The sequence below is a fragment of the Erythrolamprus reginae genome, chromosome 7 (assembly GCF_031021105.1).
Source record: "Erythrolamprus reginae isolate rEryReg1 chromosome 7, rEryReg1.hap1, whole genome shotgun sequence".
NCBI lineage: Eukaryota > Metazoa > Chordata > Lepidosauria > Squamata > Dipsadidae > Erythrolamprus > Erythrolamprus reginae.
This window is the reverse complement of record NC_091956.1, coordinates 22,353,034-22,379,490: the sequence shown is the minus strand read 5'-3', so window position 1 is coordinate 22,379,490 and position 26,457 is coordinate 22,353,034. Positions and strand designations below refer to the sequence as shown.

The 26,457-nt window shown below is 43.9% G+C and overlaps 1 protein-coding gene across 1 annotated transcript in view; it reads right to left on the bottom strand.

The window, feature by feature from the left end:
• CHIC2 (cysteine rich hydrophobic domain 2) overlaps positions 1 to 2,775 on the bottom strand; it is a 42,243-nt gene extending 39,468 nt beyond the window's left edge. The window contains exon 1 of the mRNA XM_070757144.1: positions 2,430 to 2,775. Coding sequence (XP_070613245.1) covers positions 2,430 to 2,548 — 119 coding nt within the window. The 5' untranslated portion in view covers positions 2,549 to 2,775. The remainder of the gene's footprint in view (positions 1 to 2,429) is intronic.
• Positions 2,776 to 26,457: the final 23,682 nt, after the last annotated feature.

The following is a 26,457-nucleotide window of genomic DNA, read 5'->3' as shown; positions in this document are numbered from 1 at the left end:
AATGTTTTTTCTGCACCAACTCAGAAAGTTCGATCTGCCCAAGGAGCTGCTGATACAGTTCTACAGAGGAATCACTGAGTCTACCATCTGACCCTCCATAACTGTCTGGTTTAGTTCTGCAACCCAACAAGACCGACAAACTTCAGAGGATAATCAGAACTGCAGAAAAAAGAATTGTTACCAATCTGCCTTCCATTGAGGACCTGTATACTGCACGAATCAAAAAAAGGGCTATGAAAATATTTACTGACCTCTCGCATCCTGGACATACAGTAAATTGTTTCCAACTCTTACCCTCAAAACAATGCTACAGAGCACAGCACAGCAAGACAACTAGACAAAATAAGTGGTTTTTCCCAAACGCCATCATTCTGCTATACAAATCGTCACCACTGTCAAACTATTCACTAAGGCTGCATTACTATTACTATTAGTCTTCTCATTGTTCCTATTACCCATTTCCTCCCATTTATGACTGCAGGATTGTAACTTGTTGGTTGCATCCTTACAATTTATATTGTTTCTGATTGCTTATTTGTACCCTATGACAATCATTGTGTTGTACCTGATGATTCTTGACGAATATATCTTGTCTTTTTATGTACATTGAGAGTCTTCACTAACTATATGAAATGATGTTTTGTATACAATAGCAAAATTATATACACTTATCTGAAATTTCTTAAACCAAACACTTTTTCCCAGGATTTCAAGGTAGCACATAGCAAAGGATCTTTTGCCTTCAGATTGTGAAACTAAAACCACAATTTAATATAGTACTGAAGAGTAGAGTTAGTGGGTGACTTAATCTTAAGTTATAAAAGATTGATAAATCATAATAAAGCAATAGAAGATGGTAAGTAGGAAAGATGAGAAGCTGAAAAATGAGACCGTGCTGGATGAATTAAGCGTTCAGCAAAGTGATGGCAGTGGAACTATCTTCAGAATAGTTCCAATACAATAGAAACCAATACCAGAAAAAAGACTATGCAAACTACTACGTTTTTTCTCTGCTCCCACAAGATACCTTTGTTTCAAAAATTACTCCATCACAGAGCCACAATGGCATCTCGGTTGTACCAGATCTTACAAAACATCAGATACAGGTAGTCCTCTACTTACAACAATTTGCATTGTGACCATTCAAAGTTACAAAAGAATTGAAAAAAGTGACTTACGATCATTTTTCACACTTATGACCACTGCAGCATCATTATTTAATATTCCGGGGATTGCAATGGCTGTTACCCCTTCATTTATAAATACACCTGGAACTCACATTTTTAGGACAATTCTTAATATACAATTGTACCTCTACTTAAAAACGCCTCTACTTAAGAATTTTTCTAGATAAGAACCGGGTTTTCAAGATTTTTTGTCCTCTTCTTAAGAACCATTTTCTTCTTAAGAACCTGAGCCCAGGAAAATTTCCCAGGAAATTTGAGAGCGGCATGAGGGCCCGGCCAGTTTCCTGCCATTCCCTCTTTAATCCCGGCCATCTCGGGCTTTTCTGGGCTGCCAGAGGAGCCTTTCAGTGGCGCTTAAGGAGGCTTTGGCAGTCCAGATTGAACAAAGCATTTTCCTTTCCCTGGGCGCTTGGAGAGGGAATAAACCTCTGCCAGTGCCTAGAGAAAAGAAACGCTCCCTTCACTCTGGGCAAAGACTGTCCTCTTCCTCCTCTTCTTCCTCCTCCACCCACCCAAATTCCGAGCTTTTATTTCTTTCCTAATGGGTTTGCAGGCATTATTTGCTTTTACATTGATTCCTATGGGAAAATTGCTTCTACCTACAAACTTAAGAACCTGGTCACTGAACGAATTAAATTCTTAAATCGAGTTACCACTGTATATACATACATAAACACACACTGTCTACCTACCACCCTAACGATTAAAGAAAACTCAGAAAACGGACGGGGGGGGGGGAGAGACAATTCCCTTCACCAATGTCTCACTCAGCAACCTAAACATGGGGGGGAGGCTTCCCCCGAGGTCGTAAATCGAGGACTACCTGTATAAGGAGCCAGAATAACCGATCCCGCGGATGGGGGGGGAGAGGAATCGTTTTTATAAAAGCGTCGGGAACCAGAGGGGAAGGAAAAGGGAGGCTGTGAGGGAAAAACGAAACCTGCTTAGAACAAAAAAAAGAACTTGAGGGAAATTCCGAAATTGGGGGGGGGGGGGGTTTCCTCCCCCTCGGGGCCTTTTTTGTAAAGGAAAGAGCGGGTTTTGATTATTATTATTTTTTTTTAGCGGCGGCTCCTTTGCTAAAGAAAAGGCGAGGCCGGTTTCCTCCTCCAACCGGATTAAAAGAAGCCGCAGGAAAGGTCGGGTGGGGACGAAAGAGAAGCTCCGGAAAGGCTGCCTGCCCGGCCTTATCTCGCCAGCCGCCACCCCCTTCCTTGGCCCTTCTCGGCGGCCCTTGCTTACACGGTCACATGGCCCGAGCCGCGCACCACCACCGGGTCCGGCGAGTGCTTCAGCAGCTGCTCCTCCAAGGCCCGCTCCTCGTCTTCCTCTTCCTCGTAAATCTCGTCGAAGTCCGCCATGACCGAGGCCGGGCCACGGTGACTCTCCCGAGGAGCCTCCGAGGAGATTCAAGAGCCGGGAAGCAAAGCCGAGGGAGACGGGCAGCCCAAGCGGCCGCCGCCGCAGCCGTCCGGCCCAGAATCTCTTTTTTTAAAAAAATTGAAATCTTTCCCTTCAGAACCGCCGGGAGGAAGCGCCCGTCGAGCTCCCCCGGAAGGGGAGGGACCACGAACGGTCACACAATCACAACATCCGGTCGTCGGAAGGGAGTCTGCCAATGGCCCCCGAGAAGCCCCGCCCTCTCTTCTCCGTCTGCGCGAGAGAACCCCCGCCGCGCATGCGCTGGCTGCCTCGCCAAGCTACTGGCTTGTAGGGAGTTTGCGAATGGGGTCGAGAAACCCTGTCCTCTCCGCGGTCTGCGCGGTAAGACCCTCTCCGCGCATGCGCTGTCTGCCCATGTCCGTTGGAATGAGTGTGTCTGTAGAGTTCTCAGTCATCCTGGTTGTCCCAGAGAGGCTCTCCCTCCCCACCTCCCCAAACTGTTGGCTCTTCTATGATTTGTGGACTTCAACTCCCAGAATTCCTGAGTCAATCATACTAGTTCAGGAATTCTTGTTGTTGAAGTCCACATGTCATAGAAGAGCCAACTTTCCCTTCCCCTTGTCTTGGAAGGCGTTTCGCTTCTTACCAAAGGAGCTTCTTCCGTTCGGTTCTCATGCGTAAAACGGAACAAGCTTCTTAGATGGGAAGCGAAACGTCTTCCAGGAAATAGCAAGAAAGTCCAGTGGCCTTTTGGGGAAATATATATGTACGCATACATATTTCCATATGTATACATATGGAATGCATACGTATTTCCATATTTTGGGGAAGTATGCATGCATGCATTTATTTAGCTAGTTAGTCAGTCAGTCAGTCAGTCAAGCATGTATTAAATAACAGATAAAAGAAAAAGACAGTAGGACAGGGATGATAGGCCCAATGGTGCACTTAGGCATAATACATCCAGTGATGGGCTCCTACGGGTACGGTCAGGTATGCAGAACTGGTAGAAAAATTTTGGTCAGTTATGCAGAACCGGTAGAAAGATTTTGAATTCCTCACACACACCCTTCTGGGTTCTGGGTATGTTTTTCCTATCGCAGTAAATGAGGTTGAATGTGTATAATTTTAGAAGAGCTGTGCGTGTATCTTTGTGTACATACACAGTTTATATAGTAGATGTTCTGTCTGGGTCCCCCCAGACGCCAACACCAACCAAAAAGAGTAGCCAGACACACTGGTAAAAAGCAAAGGCAGTTTATATAATTCAAAGCAAACACAGGTAACAAAAACTGTTCTTAAAGACAGGAACACTATGAAGCTTCACAGAGGTTTCACGAAGGCCAGGCAATAAAACAGGATTCTTGCTGGCAAAAACAACGCTGGAGATAATAAAACCCACGCCTCCCCCAAGTCTTCCAGACTTCTAGGCCACAAGCCAAGATCAGAGACGCCAAGAATCGAAGCAAGGTCACAGGACTCCCAATTGATAACTCTCCACAAGACTGTAAGGGCGGGCCTGCCTTTTCAACCCTGCTGAGGAGAACCACACCCAAACCCAGCTGTTGCCAATTCAGGGATGGAAATACCTTTCTAATTGGCCCCGTCTTTGAGCTGCTCGTCGCTGCCTCATGTCTATTATAGCCTGTGCGTCTTCATCCAATGAATCCAGGCTACTAGCTGGGGAGAGGGCCCCCCCCGGGGGTCTCAGGCTGCTCTCCCTCCTCCTCTTCCTGACGTTCCTCTCCCCTGTCTGCCTGGTCCTCCCCCTCCTGTTCACTGTCCTCCTCCTCTGGGCATGGATCCGGCAGATATCCAGCCGGTCCCTGAGGAGCCTCAGGCTGAATCACAACAGTAGATAATGTATATTTTGTGTGCCAGTGTGTAATATGTATGTACACTTATGGCCAGCAGTGGGCTATGAGCTGGAACGCAAAATTGTGCTCGCCACCGTTGCTCGTAAGATCTTGCGGGACCAGCATGATTTTGCTGCTGCACCTGTGGACCAAAATCGCGCACGGAGCCGCAGGTAAAACTTTGCCGAAACATGGGCGCAATTTTGCTACCTCCACAGGTGCAGCAGCAAAATTGCGCTGGTCCCGCAAGAACTTATGAGCTGTGGAGGCGAGCGCAATTTAGCATTCCGTCTCGTAGCCCACCGTTGCTTATGGCATATATACATAGAATTAAATAGTATATTTTGGGTGTTCAGTAATAGTAAATAGATAGGGAAATTGTATCTCTTTGAGGCGAGGACAGACCAGGCACCCTAACCCAAACCCTTGACGTGAGTGACGTCAAGTTGTTCACTTTTAAGCCAGTCACATGACCTTTAAGCTACCCCCTGGTCCCATGATCATGAAGCCACTCCCACCTGGTCACATGGCTGGTAAGCCACACCCACAGAGTAGTAGCAAAAAAATTTGCAGCTTTTTACTGCATACATTTATGGGAATCGGTTGAGTTGGGGGCTGCAGAGCAGCAATGACTGGAGGAGGGGAAGGAAGAATAGCAGCCTCTCTTGCAATGGCGGGTGGGAGAGAGGCTGGGGAAGGGTTCATCCTCGCAGGGCTCTGAGTGCAAGTCTCTTGGATGCTCCTTTGGGAGACAATTCTGACAGTGGATCCGAACCCAGTTTAAGCATTGACCTTAAACTGACTTTGTGCACTTGACTACAGAATTCTAATTTGCCTTTTATGTGTCTTCTGGAGCAGTGATTTTCAAACTTGGCTATTTTAAGATGGATGAATTCTCCAGCCAAACATGTTTGAGTAACTCCATTTTAGAAGTATTTCCAATAAATAATATGTCCCCTGTGCCATCCGTCTGATAAACTTGCAAGATTCATTTTTCTCGCTATGTACAGTGTTCCCTCAATTTTCGTGGGGGATGCGTTCCGACTCGAATTTCTGCGAAGCAGAGATGGGGGAGTAAATACACTATTTTTGGCTATGAACATTATCACAAGCCTTCCCTTAACACTTTAAACCCTTAAATTACAATTTCCCATTCCCTTAGCAACCATTTAGATTATTACTTACCATGTTTATTTATTAAAGTTTATTAAAAATTATTTATTAAAGGCGGACGAAAGTTTTGCGATGACATATAATGTCATCGGGGCAGGAAAACCCATGGTATAGGGTGAAAAAACCGCGCAGTATTTTTAATTAACATTTTTTAAAAACTGGTATAGACTTTTTGCGAAGTTTGAACCCACGAAAATTGAGGGAACACTGTACATGTATACATTCAGACTAGACTGTTGTTTTTCTGTGTCATACGTATGTGGATATACAGTGGTACCTCTACCTAAGAATGCCTCTACTTACAACTTTTCTAGATAAGAACTGGGTATTCAAGATTTTTTTGCCTCTTCTCAAGAACCAAACCCAAGCCTCTGAAACTGTAACTGGAAAAGGTGGAGACTAGCCTCCGTGGGGCCTCTCTAGGAATCTCCTGGGAGTAAACAGAGCCCGAAAAGGTGGGGAGAAGCCTCTGTGGGGCCTCTCTAGGAATCTCCTGGGAGGAAACAGGGCCCGAAAAGGTGGGGAGAAGCCTCTGTGGGGCCTCTCTAGGAATCTCCTGGGAAGAAACGGCCCGAAAAGGCGGGGAGAAGCCTCTGTGGGGCCTCTCTAGGAATCTCCTGGGAGGAAACAGGGCCTCCACCCTCCCTGTGATTTCTCCAATCACACACATTATTTGCTTTTATATTGATTCCTATGGGAAAAATTGCTTCTTACAAAATCTTCTACTTAAGGACCTGGTCACAGAATGAATTAAGTTCGTAAGTAGAGGTACCACTGTATATGGTTAATTTTGTTTTTGTTTATTTTGTCGTGTTTATGTAGTGTGTGTTGGAAGTGGCAACCCTTTGAGAGCTTGAATGCAACAAAATTTCATTTTAATGTATGCCCATTAGTGAGGGTGCTACAAAGTCCCTGAGGGGAACGATGTCTTCAGAGGGACTTAGAGCAACCCCAGCCATGGGAGATCACTCACGAACGCGAATCCTAGAAAGAAAACTTGGACACATTTCTCTCCGGGTGAAATTACACAGTATTGCAGAAAAAACAATTGCTGCCAACCTGCCTTCCATGGAGGACCTGTATACTGCACGAGTCAAAAAGAGGGTGGGGAAAATATTTACTGACCCCTCACATCCTGGACACAAATTGTTTCAACTCCTACCCTCAAAACGTCGCTACAGAGCACTGCACACCAAGACAACTAGACACAAGAACAGTTTTTTCCCAAACGCCATCACTCTACTAAACAAATAATTCCCTCAACACTGTCAGACTTTCTACTAAATCTGCACTTCTATTCTACTAGTTTTTCTCATCATTCCTTTCACCCATTTCCTCCCATGTTGACTGTATGACTGTAACTTGTTGCGTATATCCTAAGATTTTTATTAATATTGCTTCTTCATTGCTTATTTGACCCCTATGACAATCATTAAGTGTTGTACCACATGATTCTTGACAAATGTATATTTTATTTTATGTACGTTGAGAGCATATGCACCAAGACAAATTCCTTGTGTGTCCAATCACACTTGGCCAATAAAATTCTATTCTATTCTATTCTATTGAGCTGTGCACCTCCTTTTATTGGGGGATTATGCAAATTGGGAATGATTATAGGTACATGTCAAGTGATACACAAACATCCAATAACGTAACTCTAAGATATGACACAACTTCCGAGTCCTTCCCATCTCCATATGACACGTAACCTAGTTTCCACTGAGCAAATGTCTCTCATGGCCAATTTCCTGGGACGTTTTGTTGTTAATACAACCATCTCCTGTTTACCACAAAGCAAGGTCTTTTATCACAGCCTTCGTCCTGTTTACATTCTTGTTATTCGAGGAGAGTTGCTTTGAACCGTTTTATGGCCAGTCACTTCCTAAGCAGATTTCACCAGAAATGCAGACTCACTATGTGACCTTTATGTACAGTCCTGTTCTGGCTAATGAAGTCGGAGTGTATGAGGCATTTATGTCAGAAGTCCAGATATCAAATCCTATCCTAACATTATGCTATGGCAGCTACACATTAGTATACCTTCAAAGTGACAAAAGTTATTCTAAATCTAAAGGAGAATATTTGTAGCTCAGGGTTGAAATGAGACATCCTTGGTGTTCTCTCTGAGCTTGCTTGTTTTCTTGCAGACATTTCATTACCCTACTAGGTAACATCATCAGAGCTAGTAAAGAGTGCAGTTTACTGTCAGCTTCATTTTGGTGTCTTGCCTGTCTGTGTGGGTGGGGATGATCTTAGCAATTCTTTGGTTGGGCTGTTTTACTGATGGCTCTTTGGCAGTTTCTTGATTCGGGTATTGTTTACTTGACACATAGACGTTAATAACATCTATAGACAATGCAAAATAAATAGAATAGATAGAGAGAATTCTTCATTGGCCAAGGGTGATTGGACATACAAGGAATTTGTCTTTGGTCCATATGCTCTCAGTATACATACATTTGTCAAGGATCATGTAGTGATTGTCATGGGGGCCAAATAAGAAATCAGGAAACAATCAAGCCTTCCACCGCCGGTATACTGGTTCTAAGAACCAGTCCAAACTGGGACCAAGCCACTATTGTAGTATATATATCTCACGCCTGCAGAAACAACTGCACAGACCAGCCAAGTTCACAATACACAATACAGTATACAATATTCTTTATTGGTCAAGTATAATTGGACACACAAGGAATTTGCCTCTGGTGCAGAAACTCTCAGTGTAGATAGAAACGACCAACAGCAAAGTAATGTAACCGTAAGATACTAATAGGAGAAGATAATAGGAAAGAGAAAAAGGATAATAACAATGCAACCCTACTATGTTGGTAAACATCCTTAGACAGTGCTGTGGGAATTAGGTGTTTGGCAGAGTCATGGCCCAAGGGGGAATAACTACCTCTGTGTCTAGTTGTTTTGGCTTGTAACGCTCTCTAATGGCCTCCTGAGGGGAGGAGTTGAAACAGTTTATGTCTAGGACATAAGAGATGGTGTGTAGATATTTTTGCAGCCCCCTTTCTGGCTTGTGCAGTATACAGATTCTCAACAGAAGGTAGGCTATTTGCAGTTGTTTTTTCTTGAAGTTTACACCTCTCCTATTTGGTACAGGTACCAAACCAGACAGTTAAAGAGGTGTAAATCAGAATAGAGCTGGAAGGGACCTTGCAGGTCTTCTAGTCCAGCCTCATGCTGAAGCAGGAAAAACTATACCCATGATGACAAACCTATGGCACATGTGGAATAAGTGTCACATGGAGCCAGCAACGGGCCACCATTCCCAGGGCTACCGCAACATATTTATTTATTTATTTTATTTATTACTTAGATTTGTATGCCGCCCCTCTCCGAAGACTCGGGGCGGCTCACAACATGTAAAAACAAATCATAAGCAATCAGACAAATTTAAAATATTTAAATATTTAAAAACCCCATATGCTAACAGATACACAGACAGACGTACCATGCATAAATTAAACGTGCCCAGGGGGAGATGTTCAGTTCCCCCATGCCTGACGGCAAAGGTGGGTTTTAAGGAGTTTACGGAAGGCAGGAAGAGTAGGGTATATGCAGAAGCCAAATCTCCCGCAAGGACATGCATGTGTGAGATTTTGGGAGTTGTTGTTGTTGTTATTATTATTATTATTATTATTATTATTATTATTATTATTAATTAGATTTGTATGCCGCCCCTCTCCATAGACTCAGGGCGGTTTACAGCAATGATAAAAACAATATATAATGACAAATCTAATAGTTAGAATCTGAAATAACAATAATACATTTAAAAAGTCTAAAAAACAAGAAACCCCAATATATAAAAACATACATACAGTCATCATACACAAAAAACTACATAGGCAAGGGGAGATGTTTCAGTTCCCCCACGCTTGACGACAGAGGTGGGTTTTAAGGAGTTTACGAAAGGCAAGGAGGGTGGGGGCAGTTCTAATCTCTGGAGGGAGCTGATTCCAGAGGGTCGGAGCCACCACAGAGAAGGCTCTTCCCCTGGGTCCCGCCAAACGACATTGTTTAGTTGACGGGACCCGGAGGAGACCAACTCTGTGGAGAAGCAAAAAGGCCTGGAAACCAGCAAATGAGGTGACAGCCGCCACTGCCCACCCCCTCACCACTCGCGACACCTCTGCCGCAAACAGCCCATCTGCGCTGTTCGTGGCAGCTCCGCCACAAGGGGCCTTCCTGCTCCACCACAAGTGGCAGCTGCATCCATGCTCCCATCTGTTCTGGATTCTGGTAGAACTTCGGTTACATTGGAAATAACGCTTACTGAATGCAGGATTTCATAAACAAAAAACCTCAATATTTTATTCTCCTCTCCTCCGTATTCCAAAATGTAATACAGACATTCACATTCCTCTCTCTTTATCTTTAGCAATTAGAGCATACAAACATTCCTCCATGCCTCCTCCCTTATCTTAAGATTTATGTCTATACAGCGTAGTTCAAAAGCACCAGGAATAGCTGTGAAATAATAAAGAATAAGCTAACCCACTCCGGAACAAAAACGACACATGTCCCATGATAGATTTACAACACTGAAAACTCTGCCCTTCTTCCCCGCTGGCACCCTGATCTGACGAATACATCACTCCAGTAATTAACCCGTTCCTCCCCTTAATATCTTTTCCCTAACACTTGCTCCCTGCGCCTTTGAACTCTTCTGAAGTGAGGGTTTAATCAGCGATTATCTGTCTCTTCTTCACTGGAGTCTGGACTCATAGCAACATCCTGTGGCTGGCCTCCCACCTGTTCTGATACATGTAACCCAGGGCCTGCCACTAATTCATAAACACTATCTGTATCAGAGTCATCAACCTCTTCAACATACTCCAACTGACCAGGAGTATGCGTGAGATTCCCAGCAACCGGTTAGGTCCCACAGAGTTGGTCTCCTCCGGGTCCCGTCAACTAAACAATGTCGTTTGGGGGGACCCAGAGGAAGAGCCTTCTCTATGGTGGCTCTGACCCTCTGGAATCAGCTCCCTCCAGAGATTAGAACTGCCTCCACCCTTCTTGCCTTTCGTAATCTCCTTAAAACCCACCTCTGTCATCAAGCGTGGGGGAACTGAAACATCTCCCCCTGCCTATGTAGTTTTCTGTGTATGATATGACTGTATGTATGTTTTTATATATTGGGTTTTTTTTGTTTTTTAGACTTTTTAAATGTATTATTGTTATTTTAGAGTCTAACTATTAGATTTGTCATTATATATTGTTTTTATCATTGCTGTAAGCCGCCCCGAGTCTACAGAGAGGGGCGGCATACAAATCTAATAAAATAATAGTAATAATAATAATAATAATAAGAAGAAGAAGAAGAAGAAGAAGAAGAACAACAACAACAACAACAACAACAACAACAACTCCCAAAATCTCACACATGCATGTCCTTGCGGGAGATTTGGCTTCTGCATATATGTTGCGGTAAATAAATAATAATAGTATGTACAACACCATCCACTCACCTGCTCCGCTCATGGTGGTTCTGTCACAAGTGGCCTGCCCGCTCCACTGCACTGCCACCCGGCCACTGGCCCTTATTGTGAGTACTCTCCTGCCGAGACTATGGGCTATGGCGCCAGGCCCAAGCTCCAGCCGCATCGCCTGTTCTGTTCTCTCCCATGCCGCAAGCATCTCTTGGCGTGGCGATGGCACCCTGAGCGAGTTGTGGCCTTCAGGAGTACAGCGCTGCTGCTCCCAAAGACCATGACTCGCTTGGGGCTCCATCGTTGTGTGAGAGACGCCTGCAGTGCAGGAAAGCAGAAAGCAGGCCATGCACAAAAAAACCAGTAATTTTTACCAGAATCATGCCAGTTGCGGGTGCATAGCGCATGCATGCCTGGTGACAATGGAGCAAGGCTACGTGCTCCATTTCCACCGCTGGAATGGCGTTACTAGAATTTCGGGTCGTGGCCCATCCTTGCATGGAGCCATATCAGTGGGCATGTGAATTCAGGTCTAGCTAGGGACAGGCTGATATTGGAACAGTCAGGATTGCCAATCCAGTAGTGAAAATGGTACATGCACATGTGCCCCTGTGTGAGATTCTGTTTCTGCACATGCACAGCAAATGAAACCTCATGCAAGGATGCTCATACGTACGAGATTTCAGCATTTTTCGGGCCTTTTTGGTTCTGCATATGCAGAAGGTTGAGGGATTGAGGAATTCTGAGAGTTGAAGTCTACCAGTCATACAGTGCCCAAGCCCTTCTTTCATATGTGGTAGATGTGTCCCCAAACTAAACAATACTGGAGGAAAACCCATAAATGGTTGCAGGAAATAATAGGTATAACAATTGGATATACAGTATGCCTGAATTCTTTTTGTTAGGAATTGTTAAGAAACAATACCCCCAAATACTAAGTATGTAATGTTACACATTGGAACAGTGGCAAGAATCACCTACGTGCAACGTTGGAAAGATTCCCAGATACCTTTGGAAAAGGGAATTATTTAAAAAATCTATGACTGTGCTGAGATGGACAGATTAACACTGTAATTGAAGGGTCAAAAAGACTCGGAATATCATAATATATGAATTACCATATTTTTCGGAATATAAGACGCACCTTAGTTTTTGGGGACGAAAATAGGGAAAAGAATCTGCTTACCAGATATTCCTTTGGCTAGCATCCTTAGTCTGGTCAGTTTCAGCACATTATTTTATCCCCTGGTTAGGGCTTTAAAAAACCTTATTTGCAGAGAGTAACTATGAAAGAGCTTGCAAGGTAGGAAGAGCTGGGAACATTGTTAGAACCTAGTTAGGGCTGAAAAGAAAAATTCTGAGCAAGTAGAGCAATTAAAAATCCTGCAAAGACTTAGGGCTTGGAAAATATTCATTGCAGAGAGTAACAATGAAAGAGCTTGCAAGCCGCTTAGGGCTGGAGAGGAACATTTGAAGCAAGTAGAACAATAAAAAACCTACAAAGACATGGTTTGAAAAACATTCTTGACAAAGAGTAACAGTGAAAGAGTTTGCAAGTGGGTAAGAGCTGGGAACATCATTAGCACCTGGTTAGGGCTGGAAAGAAACATTTGGAGCAAATTAGAGCAATGAAAAAAACCTGCAAAGAAGGGCTTGGAAAATATTCTTAGCAGAGAGTAACAATGAAAGCGCGTGGAAGCTGTAAGAACAGGGAACATTGTTAGCAGCTGGTTAGGACAGGAAAGAAACTTACTTGGAGCAAGTTAGAATAATGAAAAAAACTCTGCAAAGACTTAGAGCTTGGAAAATATTCTTTGCAGATAGTAACAATGAAAGAATCTGCAAGACAAAAGCTGGGAAGATCGTAAGCACCTAGTTAGGGTTGGGGGGAAAAAGCTTTGAAAAAAAGCTGCATTCAGAGTATAAGACGCACCTGAATTTTCAGCCCCTCTTAGGGAGGAAAAAGGTGCGTCTTATACTCCGAAATATATGGTAAATGGTACGAATGGACAAAAAAAAGAAAGATTAAAAGTTAATAGGAGATGGATGTGAAAAGACAACAAGGAAAAAGAATGTACAATGTATAAATTACATAAGCATTAATGCCGATGTAAATATATGTAGATGTCGATCTGCTTGAAAATGTTAAGATGTGAAAATTTGAAAAATATAAATGATTTTCTTTAAAAGTGGCCAAGGTTGGAGACCCCTGCCCTAGAAGTCCCTGCTGCTTATATAGATAATGCTCAACCTACGACAGTTCATTTAGTGACCATTTCAAGTTACAACGGCACTGAAAAAAGTGACATGGCCATTTTTCACACTTATAACTTCTGCATAAAATTCAAATGCTTGGCAACTGATTCCTGTTTAATGACGGTTGCGTGGGTGGAGGTGCCACATGATCCCCTCTTGCAACCTTCTCTCGTGAGCAAAGTCAACGTGGAAGGCAGGTTAACTCAATGATTCTCTTAGCGACTTAAGGTCGACCATTTGGCGGTTCAAATCCCTAGTATAGGTCTCCCGCCAGTAGTGGGTTGTTCCTGGAATGATACAGGATGGGGCATCGGTAGCAAAAGTTGAGCTGTGTGCACAGCTTTGGTTGTCTTATATGTGTGCATGCACCTCCCAGCGTGTCTTTGCTTCTGCACATGTGCAGGAATCAAAATCTCACGAAGATTTTGGGTCATGTGCAGAACCAAAAAAGTTGGTCAAATCTCGCGCACATGTGTGTCCCCTTCTTTCCCTTCTTGCATATCCGCAGAAGTGAGAGCAAGACAACTAAAGCTGCACACAGCGCAACGGTAGCAGCAATCCGTCCCTGTCTCCCACGTGAGCAGAGGGGTTGGACTAGATGACCTCCAAGGTCCCTTCTGACTCTGTTACTGTTAATGTCTCATTGGGTGACAGAAATCCTGGGCTCAACTGTGGCCATAAGCCAAGGACTACCTGCATTCTGATTAGGTCCCACAGAGTCGGCCTTCTCCAGGTCCCGTTGATTAAACAATGTCATCTGGTGGGACCCAGGGGAAGAGCCTCCTCTGTGGCGGCCCCCAGAATCAACTCCCCCCCAGAGATTCGAACTGCTCCCACCCTCCTCGCCCTCCGCAAGACTTTGAAGACCCATCTATGTCGCCAGGAATGGGGTAATTGATGTATCCCCTTTTGGCTAGTAAGATTTATGTGTGGTTATGATTGGGTAGTGTTGACTGTTTTTTAATTGATAGTGGGTTTTTAGCTATAGTTTTAATTATTGGATTTGTACTGCATTGTTTATTGTTGTTGTGAGCCGCCCCGAGTCTTTGGAGAGGGGCAGCATACAAATCTAATAAATTATTATTATTATTATTATTATTGTTGTTGTTGTTGTTATTGTTGTTGTTTTGTTGTTATCGTCATCACCATCACCATCACCATCACCATCACCATCACCATTACCATTACTATTACTATTACTATTACTATTATTCCTGGCCTGGCGGGAAGAAGACGTGGTAGCAGTGGTGACTTTATTTTTTTCCCCAGAAAGTTTGCAAACCAGTGGTCGTCTCTTCTTCACTGCACTCCTCCCTGATGTGTAGTGCAATCATGGGTTCCTACCGGAACAGTAAAGATTAAAAGTTAATAGGATGCCACACTGGTAAAGGATGCCACACTTGGTAGTAAACGTTCAGCTGCGCACACTGCTTCGGATGTCTTGTATGCTCGCACCCAGTGTTGGGCAGCCACTTACCTCGCTACCTGGATGGTCCTCGGTGGCGCGCAGGCCCCATGCGAGATTTGACTTCTGCACATGCACAGCAAGCCAAATCCTGCAAGGTTTCGGCTATTTTTGCCAATATTTTTGCTTCCCTGGATGCGCCAAAGCAAAAAAACGGCAAAAATAGATGAAAACTGGCGAACACAAGTGAAATTTCTGCTTTTTTCGCCGGTATTTTCGCTTCTGTGCTTGTGCAGAAGCAAAAAACCTGGCGATTTTCAGCGGAAATTTGTCGGTCTCATGCATGACTGACTGACGGTAGCTGGAGCTGTGCGCATAGCTCCATTTCCACTGCCCGTATGGTGTCCCCGCTCGTGGGGGGAAGCTGCCCAACAGTGTTCACGCCCCAGCATGTTTTTCCTTCTGTGCATGCACAGGAAGCAAAATCTCGTAAGGGGACGCGTGCAAGAGAGAGATTTCGCTGTGTTTTTTTTTTTGCTTCTGCGCATCGCCAAAATCTCATGTACGTCTTGGTCCCGTCACAAGATTTTGCTTCCTGCGCATGCACAGAAGCAAACACATACTGGGACATTTGCGCGCGGGGCGCAAGACACACAAATCCACCGCAGTGTAGTGCATGTGTGTTTGTGTCTATTGTGTGTGCGCGCATGCACGCGACTCCCTGTGTACCAGTTTGCTCCACCTCCCTTTCATGATGCCATTCTCGAAGCATGAAGGAGCCCTGGAATGTTTTTTATTATTTATTTATTTATTTATTTGTCAAACAATTATAGGGTGATAATTTGCACATATTAAACATTAGATAAGTAATTATAAAAAGTAACAAAAGTAACAAAAGAAGACAATAGGACAGGGACAGTAGGCACAATGGTGCGCTTATGCACGCCCCTTACAGACCTCTTAGAAAAGGGGAGAGGTCAATTGTAGATAGTCTAAGGTTCAAGGTTTTGGGGTTAGAAGTAGAAACCACAGAATCAGGTAGTGCATTCCAGGCGTTGATTACTCTGTTGCTGAAGTCGTATTTTTTGCAGTCAAGTTTGGAGCGGTTGACATTTAGTTTAAATCAATTTTGTGCTTGTGTGTTGTTGCGGTTAAAGTGAAGTAGTCGTTAACAGGGAGGACATTTTGGTATATGATTTTATGAACTATAATTAAGTCAGAACGGAGATGACGGAGTTGTAAGTTGTCTAAACCAAGAATTTCAAGTCTGGTGGAGTAAGGTATTTTGTTGTAAAAGGAATGAAGGACTCTTCTTGTGAAATATTTCTGGACTCTCTCAATTGTGTTGATGTCAGATATGAAATGTGGGTTCCATACAGGCAAGCTGTATTCTAGGATTGGTCTGACAAATGTTTTGTAAACTCTTGTTAGCAGTTCAAAATTACCAGAGAAGAAGCTGCAAAGGATTAGGTTAACAACTCTTAAAGCCTTTTTGGCAATGTTGTTGCAGTGGGCTCTAGGACTTAGGTCATTGGATATGAGTACTCCAAGGTCTTTGACAGATTGAGGGTTATCAATAAGTTCAATTCCTCCAAGTTTATATTTAGTATTCTGATTCTTTTTACCATTGTGTAAGACAGAGCATTTAGTGGTGGAGATTTGTAGTTGTTTCATTGTTTCAATGTTTCATTGATAGTTCTCCGCTGGAGAAAATTATACACTGCGCAGAAATGGACAAACTAACATTAGAACTCAAAAATAAAGAAGAATCTATATTTTATAACTGCTGGGATTTATTCTATCGCTGGCTAGAAAAAAGGCCAAACCATCACAACATACTAAATTATTAAAGTATAAAGAAAAATTACCTGGGGATAATGTATAATGTATAATGGAAATTCGGAAAATTAAGATATTTATACTAATTAAGATTATCACTTTTCTTTTTTTCTCATCAATCAGTAATTTCCAGTCAACGAAGCAGTGGAAGTGATGTGCCGGTGTCTGGAGGCTGTTGGGGCCTGGATGGGTGTCAACAGACTCAAACTCAAACCGGATAAGACGGAGAGGCTGTGGGTTTTGCCTCCCAAGGACAATCCCATCTGTCCATCCATCACCCTGGGGGGGAATTATTGACCCCTTCGGAGAGGGTCCGCAACTTGGGTGTCCTCCTCGATCCACAGCTCACATTAGAGAACCATCTTTCAGCTGTGGCGAGGGGGGCGTTTGCCCAGGTTCGCCTGGCGCACCAGTTGCGGCCCTATCTGGACCGGGACTCATTGCTCACAGTCACTCATGCCCTCATCACCTCGAGGTTCGACTACTGTAATGCTCTCTACATGGGGCTACCTTTGAAAAGTGTTCGGAAACTTCAGATCGTGCAGAATGCAGCTGCGAGAGCAGCATGGGCTTACCTAGGTATGCCCATGTTTCACCAACACTCCGCAGTCTGCATTGGCTGCCGATCACTTTTCGGTCACAATTCAAAGTGTTGGTTATGATCTTTAAAGCCCTTCATGGCACTGGACCAGAATATCTCCAAGACCGCCTTCTGCCGCACGAATCCCAGTGACCGATTAGGTCCCACAGAGTTGGCCTTCTCCGGGTCCCGTCAACTAAACAATGTTGGTTGGCGGGGCCCAGGGGAAGAGCCTTCTCTGTGGCGGCCCCGACTCTCTGGAACCAACTCCCCCCGGAGATTAGAACTACCCCTACTCTCCCTGCCTTTCGTAAACTCCTTAAAACCCACCTTTGTCGTCAGGCATGGGGGAACTGAATCACCTCCCCCGGGCATGTACAATTTATGCATGGTATGTTTGTGTGTATGTTTGTTTAGTTAATGCTTTTTAAAAAATATTTTAAATTATATTTAGATTTGTCATGAATTGTTGTATCTTGCTGTGAGCCGCCCCGAGTCTGCGGAGAGGGGCGGCATCCAAATCTAAATAATAAATAAATAAATAATTATTATTAATTATTATTTCAAAAGAAAAGGATTTAGGCGTAGTGATTTCTGACAGTCTCAAAATGGGTGAACAGTGCAGTCAGGCAGTAGGGAAAGCAAGTAGGATGCTTGGCTGCATAGCTAGAGGTATAACAAGCAGGAAAAGGGAGATTATGATCCCGCTATATAGAATGCTGGTGAGACCACATTTGGAATACTGTGTTCAGTTCTGGAGACCTCACCTACAAAAAGATATTGACAAAATTGAACGGGTCCAAAGACGGGCTACAAGAATGGTGGAAGGTCTTAAGCATAAAACGTATCAGGAAAGACTTAATGAACTCAATCTGTATAGTCTGGAGGACAGAAGGAAAAGGGGGGACATGATCGAAACATTTAAATATATTAAAGGGTTAAATAAGGTCCAGGAAGGAAGTGTTTTTAATAGGAAAGTGAACACAAGAACAAGGGGACACAATCTGAGGTTAGTTGGGGGAAAGATCAAAAGCAACATGAGAAAATATTATTTTACTGAAAGAGTAGTAGATCCTTGGAACAAACTTCCAGCAGACGTGGTAGATAAATCCACAGTAACTGAATTTAAACATGCCTGGGATAAACATATATCCATCCTAAGATAAAATACAGAAAATAGTATAAGGGCAGACTAGATGGACCATGGGGTCTTTTTCTGCCGTCAGACTTCTATGTTTCTATTTAAAATAGGCAGTAGAAAATGTACATAGTTAATAACGTTATACAGACTTGCCGCACACTTGCCTGCTTTTTATTTATTTTTATTCTTTGTAACTTTTAAATGTCTATGTTTGTATTGTTGATATATGCAAATAATTTTTTTTTTTTTTTAAAGTTCTCCGTCAACTTGTAGCCGTCTTTTTCCTCCAAAGCATGGCATAGTGAGATGGCTGCTGTGGTACCTCTTCCCAATCTATCTCCCCCCCACAATTACTCCATTCCCCCCGTAACCAGGCAACACTTTCTGAATACCCAAAAATTGAAAAGAACCGCTTCGTCTTCCAGAAAGTCCTCAATAATAGTAGGGAAAAGAACAAAGATCCAAGAGACAACAAAATGCCACAGGGGTGACTTTTTTCAGGAGCAATTATCTCTCATTAATCAGAAGAAGCAGCTGCAATATTAATTTTCTGGCTTTCTTCCTCTGCTTTTCAAAGTGTGGTCTCGCCTCCCCACAGCACTCCCAAGGTTTGAATCATCAGAGATTTTTTTGGCTTCGTAGTAAAGTTTCAGGGGCTGAAAACGGGGCATGGCCTATGCAGAAGACATAGTTGGGGGCTTGAAGGTTTCGGGGAGGAAATGGGAGTGATAATGTTTTTTTCTGTCTGAAAGGAAGAAAGGAAGAAAGGGAGGGAGGGAGGAAGAAAGAAAGGAAGAAAGAAAAGAAAGAAGGAAGGAAAGGAGAGAGGAAGAGAAGGAGGGAAGGAGGGAAGGAAGAAAGGAAGAAAGAAAGAGAAGGAAGGAAGTATATATATATATATATATATATATATATATATATATATATATATATATATATATGTCACATGTTTTTTTGCTGAATTTGAAAATTAAGGGAGAGTAGGGTAGATCTATTTCGGCCTTATTTTGGCCTCATCAGCTAGCCATACCCACTGGGATTTGAACCTGCAACTTTTGCCTTGTAAGGCAGAGAATTATCCTCTAGGCTACAGTATGCAATCCCTTCAGCTCTACACCAGGGAAGGGTTACATATTTTTATGTCGAATCACCCTGGAGTATTGAAGGAACATCACAGCTCCTTATTTGCCTCTCGGCCCAAACCAGGGCCATTTCCCAGGCAGTTAATTTTATTGATAGCCGACAATTCTATCTGTATGTCACATGTTTTTTTTTGCTGAATTTGAAAATTAAGGGAGACTAGGATAGATCTATTTTGGCCTTATTTTGGCCTCATATATATATGTAGATTGTTCTGAGTTCGGGTTTTGCCCCGTGTAATATTTTGAATGTCTATGCGACGTTTTGGTAAAATCACAGTCACCATCATCAGGCTGAAGTTGTAAGCTTCGTGCTGCTGTAAATATAGTTATGTATGTATGTATGTATGTATGTATGTATGTATGTATGTATGTATGTATGTATGTATATTTACTTTGGATCAAACCAATCCATTAGTTTGTAGAGATTGTCAGTCATCCAGGTCCATCCATCCATCCATCCATCCATCTATCTTCTATCATCTATTATCTAATCTATCTATTTGTCCGTATATCTGTCAGTTTATCTATCTGTCTATCAGTTTGTCCATCCATCCATCTACTATCATCTATTATCTAATCTATTTGTCTGCCTGTCTAACAGTTTATTTGTTTGTTTTTTTGTCTGTCTATCGGTTTGTCTGTCTATGAGTTTATCCGTCTGTCCATCCATCCATCCCTCCGTCCATCCATACCTCTGATTTATATCTGTCCTCTATACAGAAACATATGCATCTGTTTCTCTCTCACACACACATACAATAATCCCAGCAGGTAGGTCAGGATGACAGGAGAGAGAGGGATACAGTGAGTTTTCCTTGCTTGAGAGAACCCCTTTTAAACAGAGCATGCCAAATATCAGGCCTTATGAACAACGATAACTCATTAATTGTCACATAATACATTATATTAAATGTTCAAACCAGTTGCCATTTGTGCAGTAAATTGGAGCTAGAAAAATGGGATGTGCAATCATATTACAATAAATGTAATGAAGGAGTGGGGGTATTTTACGAAACCATGGTTCCCTTCTCGAATAAGACCAACCATGAAAGAATGACAGCAATTGTCCCAAGCCACAAATAGGAGGGGAACTCCTTCAAAGGTCATTTCCTCACTAGATATGGAGAGCATCTAATACAGGGGGGGCATCCTAAATATCGCACCATTTTTATACTGTTCAAAGAGGATGATGATGATTATGATGATGATGATGATGATTATTATTATTATTATTGTTATTATTATTATTAATTAAATTTGTATGCCGCCCCTCTCTGCAGACTCGGGGCGGCTCACAGCAGCAATAGAAAACAATATACAATACAAATCTAATATTACAAAGTTAAAAACCCATAATTTAAACACATGCATGCAACATACCATACATAAACTATATAGGCCCGGGGGAGATGTCTCCAGTTCCCCCATGCCTGATGGCAGAGGTGGGTTTTAAGAAGTTTACGAAAGGCAAGGAGGGTGGGGGCAATCCTAATCTCTGGGGGGAGCTGGTTCCAGAGGGTCGGGGCCGCCACAGAGAAGGCTCTTCCCCTGGGTCCCACCAGACGACATTGTTTAGTCGACGGGACCCAGAGAAGGCCAACTCTGTGGGACCTGACTGGTCGCTGGGATTCGTGCGGCAGAAGGCGGTCCCAGAGATATTCTGGTCCGATGCCATGAAGGGCTTTATAGGTCATAACCAACACTTTGAATTGTGACCGGAAACTGATCGGCAACCAATGCAGACTGCGGAGTGTTGGTGAAACATGGGTATACCTAGGGAAGCCCATGATTGCTCTCGCAGCTGCATTCTGTACGATCTGGAGTTTCCGAACACTCTTCAAAGGTAGCCCCATGTAGAGAGTGTTACAGTAGTCGAACCTCGAGGTGCTGAGGATACTTATCCCCGCAACTCACCAGGAAGTCAGATTTGATTTATGTTTAGATAAACGAGGACAGACTTTATAGCATCACAATGAAATTTTAGGCCCACCATCAAGACTCAAAGAGCCTCCAGCTGTCCTGGAGTAGGCGGCAAACAATACTTAATGGATTCATCCAAAATGCAGCCGCATGAGCTATTCATGGGTCTACCAAGATATATCCATGTATCACCATCACCAGTAATGGACAACCCAAATTTTTACTGCCACACTGTGGGTGTGGCTTATTTTGTGGGTGTGGCTTGATGGTCATGTGACTGGGTAGGAGGGGCTTGCTGGCCATGTGACCAGGTGGAAGTGGCTTGAACGATCATCATTGTTCAAGTGAACTGTTAAGTCCTCGACTTACAACCTCGCTAGTGTTGCTCTCTGGGGTGACAATTTGCTTCGCGTTTCCTGCGCTCTCCTTCCTGGGTCGCCCCTACTACCTCAGGCTGGGTAGCTAGGAGAACGGGTGCCAATCAGTTGTTGAGAAAAGAGGGGGGAGGAAATGGCCCCCCTGCAACTCCTGCTGGTGCTGGTCTCCCTGCCGCTTTCCGAGGAGGAGGAAGAGGATGGTAGGGGGGGGATAGTCAGCTGGAGCTGGGCACACAGCTTCATTTCCGCCAGTGGAACTGTGTTCCCACCTCTGCCCATCACTCCGTGAGCTGCATTGGCTACCGATTGGCCTCCGGATGCAATTTAAAGTGTTGGCTATTACCTATAAAGCCCTACATGGCTTAGGACCAGAGTACTTACTGGACCGTTTCCTCCCTCATGTATCCCAGTGGCCAGTCAGATCCCACAGGGTCGGCTTTCTCTAGGTCCCGTCAGCCAAGCAGTGTTGACTAGCGGAGCTGAGAGGAAGGGTCTTCTCTGTGGTGGCTCCAGTCCTCTGGAATCAACTCCCCCCCCCACAGATTCGCACTGCCCCCACCCTCCCAGTCTTTCAAAAGGCTTTAAACACCTGTACATTCTGTTCCGCCTGTCAGTATGTTTGTGGTATCAGATGAATTTTGGTTGAATGGTCGTTTAATGTTCCGGGGTTTTAAAGGTTGAGACGCTCTGGGTTTTACCCTGAGATGGGAACAGCCCTCAAATCAGAATCCTAGGGAGTTCAAAAGCATCAATTCTTTCCGTAAATGCCTGTTGGCTTATGCAGGAATAGCTGATGTTCCTTTTAAAAGCTCTGGCTTTCCCCCCCACTTATTTCTCTCTCTCTCTTTTTTTTTTCCTTTTCTTCTCTTTTCTCCTTTTTAGTGATTAAAAACAGAGGAGAGGAGGTTTTGTTACATTTCTCATTTGTTACACCGTCTTGAACTGAAAGCAGACAAAGCTATATTCTATCACCCCAAGCAGGATGAAGGGGAATCAAAAGGATTTTCCCTTAAAAGGACTAATTTTCTCCTTGAATTATGAAAGTAATGGCGAGGTAACAACCCGCGCTCTGTACCCAACTGCCTTAATACCTTCTAAATCCTTCCACGTGGCTCGACTAGTCGGAGCAATTAGGGTTCATTATAGGCTCGTTTCAGGGATTACTTAATGGACAATGAAATTTCATCGGACAGAATTCTTGAAAAAATAATTTTTAAAAATATGCCAGGAAGGCCAGTGTGATGTGGGCGCACGCCTTGCATCATTCCGCCTGGGTTGGAAATACCTTGGGCTGGTTCCTATTTTCTCTTTTGCTCCTTGCAATTTGATGTGTCAAAACAATTACCCTTTCAAAGGACGATGATCCAAATTTCTTACTGCCTTTGAGTCTTTTAAGGGAAAGGAAAGCCTCTCTCCATTTCGAAGTACAATGGTGCCTCTACTTAAGAACTTTTCTAGATAAGAACTGTTGTGGTTAGCTCTGGCCCAGCTCCTGCCCCAAGGAATGTGGAGGTGAAGGTGGGGGAGACATCCACATGCCTGTTTTGCTCCCAGTGGAATCTGCCGACAAAGTCTCCTCTGACCAAGGAAGCGTGAGTGACAGGGAAGAGGGGAGTTTGGCAGACAGCCCAGGAGATCAGTCATCTGTATCATCCCTGGATTCTGAACAAGAATTAATGACACATCCACGCATGCGTAGAGTGATGCATAGGAGACAACAACTGAAGGATTATTACAAGAGAAAATGAGGCCACCTGTGGTTGGGTGGAGCTGCTGTAATTAGTGCTACAGATAAAGGCGCAGCCTGGTGTTTTAGCCTCATGGCAGTTTATCTGATTCATTGTTTCGTCACGATCGTGGTTTTTGCTGTTCAGGATTGCGTGTGTGGACTCTCTGGACTTTAGAATTGGACTCAATTTCCCAGTTATTGGGTGAGCAATTGGACTGCATTTAACCTGTGCCTTGTGTGTACCAGAAAATCCCTTTGACATTTAAAAAGGGATCTGTTTCTGTTTTTCTGTTTATAAAAACTTTTGGATTTTCCTTTTATCGTGTGGCGTGTGTCTTCCTGGACTAATTACCCTGTAATTAAGGATAGTTGAGACACGCCGGCAGAACAAGAACCAGGTATTCAAGATTTTTTTTGCCTCTTCTTAAGAACCATTTTCTACTTAAGAACCCAAGCCCGGAAAAATTTCCCAGGAAATTTGAGAATGGCACAAAGGCCTGGCCAGTTCCCTGCCATTCCCCCTTTGATCCCGGCCATCTCGGGCTTTTCTGGACTGCCAAAGGAGCCTTTTGGTGGCGCTTAAAGAGGCTTTGGCAGCCCAGAGCGAACGGAGCGTTTTCCTTTCTCTGGGTGCTTGGAGCGGGAATAAACCACTTCGCTGTGGTGACTTCCTCACGCTGCCTCCCATACACTCGGCGTGAGGTTTCCTCCCAGAGTGTCTGGCCGCGGAAAAGCAAAAGGGGGTGCTTCTCCCCGGCCGGATAAACTCTGCTTCAGCAAAACGCTCTCTACATGAGGCTACCTTTGAAAAGTGTTTGGAAACTTCAGATCATGCAGAATGCAGCTACGAGAGCAATCATGGGCTTCACCAGGTATGCCCATGTCACACCAACACTCCGCAGTCTGTATTGGTTGCCGATGAATTTCCGTTCACAATTCAAAGTGTTGGTTATGACCTATAAAGCCCTTCATGGCATCGGACCAGAATATCTCCAGGACCGCCTTCTGCCGCACGAATCCCAGCAACCGATTAGATCCCACAGAGCTGTTTTTAAATTATTAGATTTGTTATGAATTGTTCTATTGTTGTTGTGAGCCACCCCGAGTCTACGGAGAGGGGCGGCATACAAATCTAATAAATAAATAAATTTATTTATTTATTTATTTATTAGTTAGACTTGTATGCCGCCCCTCTCCGAAGACTCGGGGCGGCTCACAACAAGTAAAACAGTCACAACAATCCAATTAATTAAAATATTTAACGATTTAAGAAAAACCCCATGTAATAGCAAACACACACACAAGCATACCATGTATAAATTAACGTGCCCAGGGGAGATGTTTAGTTTCCCCATGCCTGACGGCAAAGGTGGGTCTTAAGGAGTTTTCGGAAGGCAGGAAGAGTAGGGGCAGTTCTAATCTCCGGGGGGAGTTGGTTCCAGAGAGCCGGTGCCGCCACAGAGAAGGCTCTTCCCCTGGGACCCGCCAACCGGCATTGTTTAGTTGACGGGACCCGGAGAAGGCCCACTCTGTGGGACCTAATCGGTCGCTGGGATTCGTGCGGCAGGAGGCGGTCTCGGAGATATTCTGGTCCGATGCCATGAAGGGCTTTAAAGGTTATAACCAACACTTTGAATTGTGACCGGAAACTGATCGGCAGCCAATGCAGACTGCGGAGTGTTGGTGAAACATGGGCATACCTGGGGAAGCCCATGACTGCTCTCGCAGCTGCATTCTGCACGATCTGAAGTTTCCGAACACTTTTCAAAGGTAGCCCCATGTAGAGAGCGTTACAGTAGTCGAACCTCGAGGTGATGAGGGCATGAGTGACTGTGAGCAATGAGTCCCGGTCCAGATAGGGACTGAATGAATGAATGAATGAATGAATGAATGAATGAATGAATGAATGAACAAACAAACAAACAAACAAACAAACAAACAAACAAACAAATAAATAAATAAATAAATAAATAAACCGAGGAGTCACCAAAGAGAAGGAAAGGCGTTGGCTACAAAGCAAGCAAGCGAAAGGAGAGGGGAGCCCTTCAGCATGGGAAGGAAGAGGAAGCAGGTAGCAGCAGCTGCCTTTCGGTTCCCCCCTCTCGCCTGTCTGGGTTTCTCTCTCCGTCACACTGTATGGGAGGCAGCCTCGCACCAGGTGTATGGGAGGCGCGTGCTCCTCCTCGCCGCCTTAGAGTCCCTCTTTCTTTTTTAAGCCTTAAAGTTTTGGATTTCTTTTGATCCACCTCACCTCGCCTTCTTCCTTTGGCAGCGACTGTCCTCCTCCTCTTCTTCCTCCTCCGCCTCCCACCCAAATTCTGAGCATTTATTTCTTTCCTAATGGGTTTGCATGCATTATTTGCTTTTACATTGATTCCTATGGGAAAAATTGCTTCTGCTTACAAACTTTTCTACTTAAGAACCTGGTCACGGAACGAATTAAGTTCTTAAGTAGAGGTACCACTTTATTTCTAGCGGGACTACCAGATTCTGGAACAGCTTTGTTCCCTAGGCCAGTGTTTCCCAACCTTGGCAACTTGAAGATATCTGGACTTCAACTCCCAGAATTCCCCAGCCAGAAATGGGGAATTCTGGGAGTTGAAGTCCAGATATCTTCAAGTTGCCAAGGTTGGGAAACACTGGCCGAGGCCATCCATCCAGTAAACTCATAAGATTAGTTTCTTTCGCTATAAACATGTATACATCCAAAATGGACTCTGTTGTTTCTCTCTGGCATATAATCAGTGAAGGGCTACCAAAATTTTTACTACCACACTGTGGGTGTGGCTTATGTAGGACGCCCTGCATTTTCATTCAACATCTTTTAGTGTAAATTGGGTGCTCTGGGGTGGAGCTCCATTTTTGCTACCCCACTGCGTTCCGCCCCCCGGGTCCAGGCAACAGCCCACCCCTGCATATAATATATGTGGGTATATGCATAAGTTTCTATATGTGTCTTTTTCCTGTCATGTTTATGTAGTGTAAAATTGGGGTGATGATTCTTTAAGAGCTGTAAGCAATG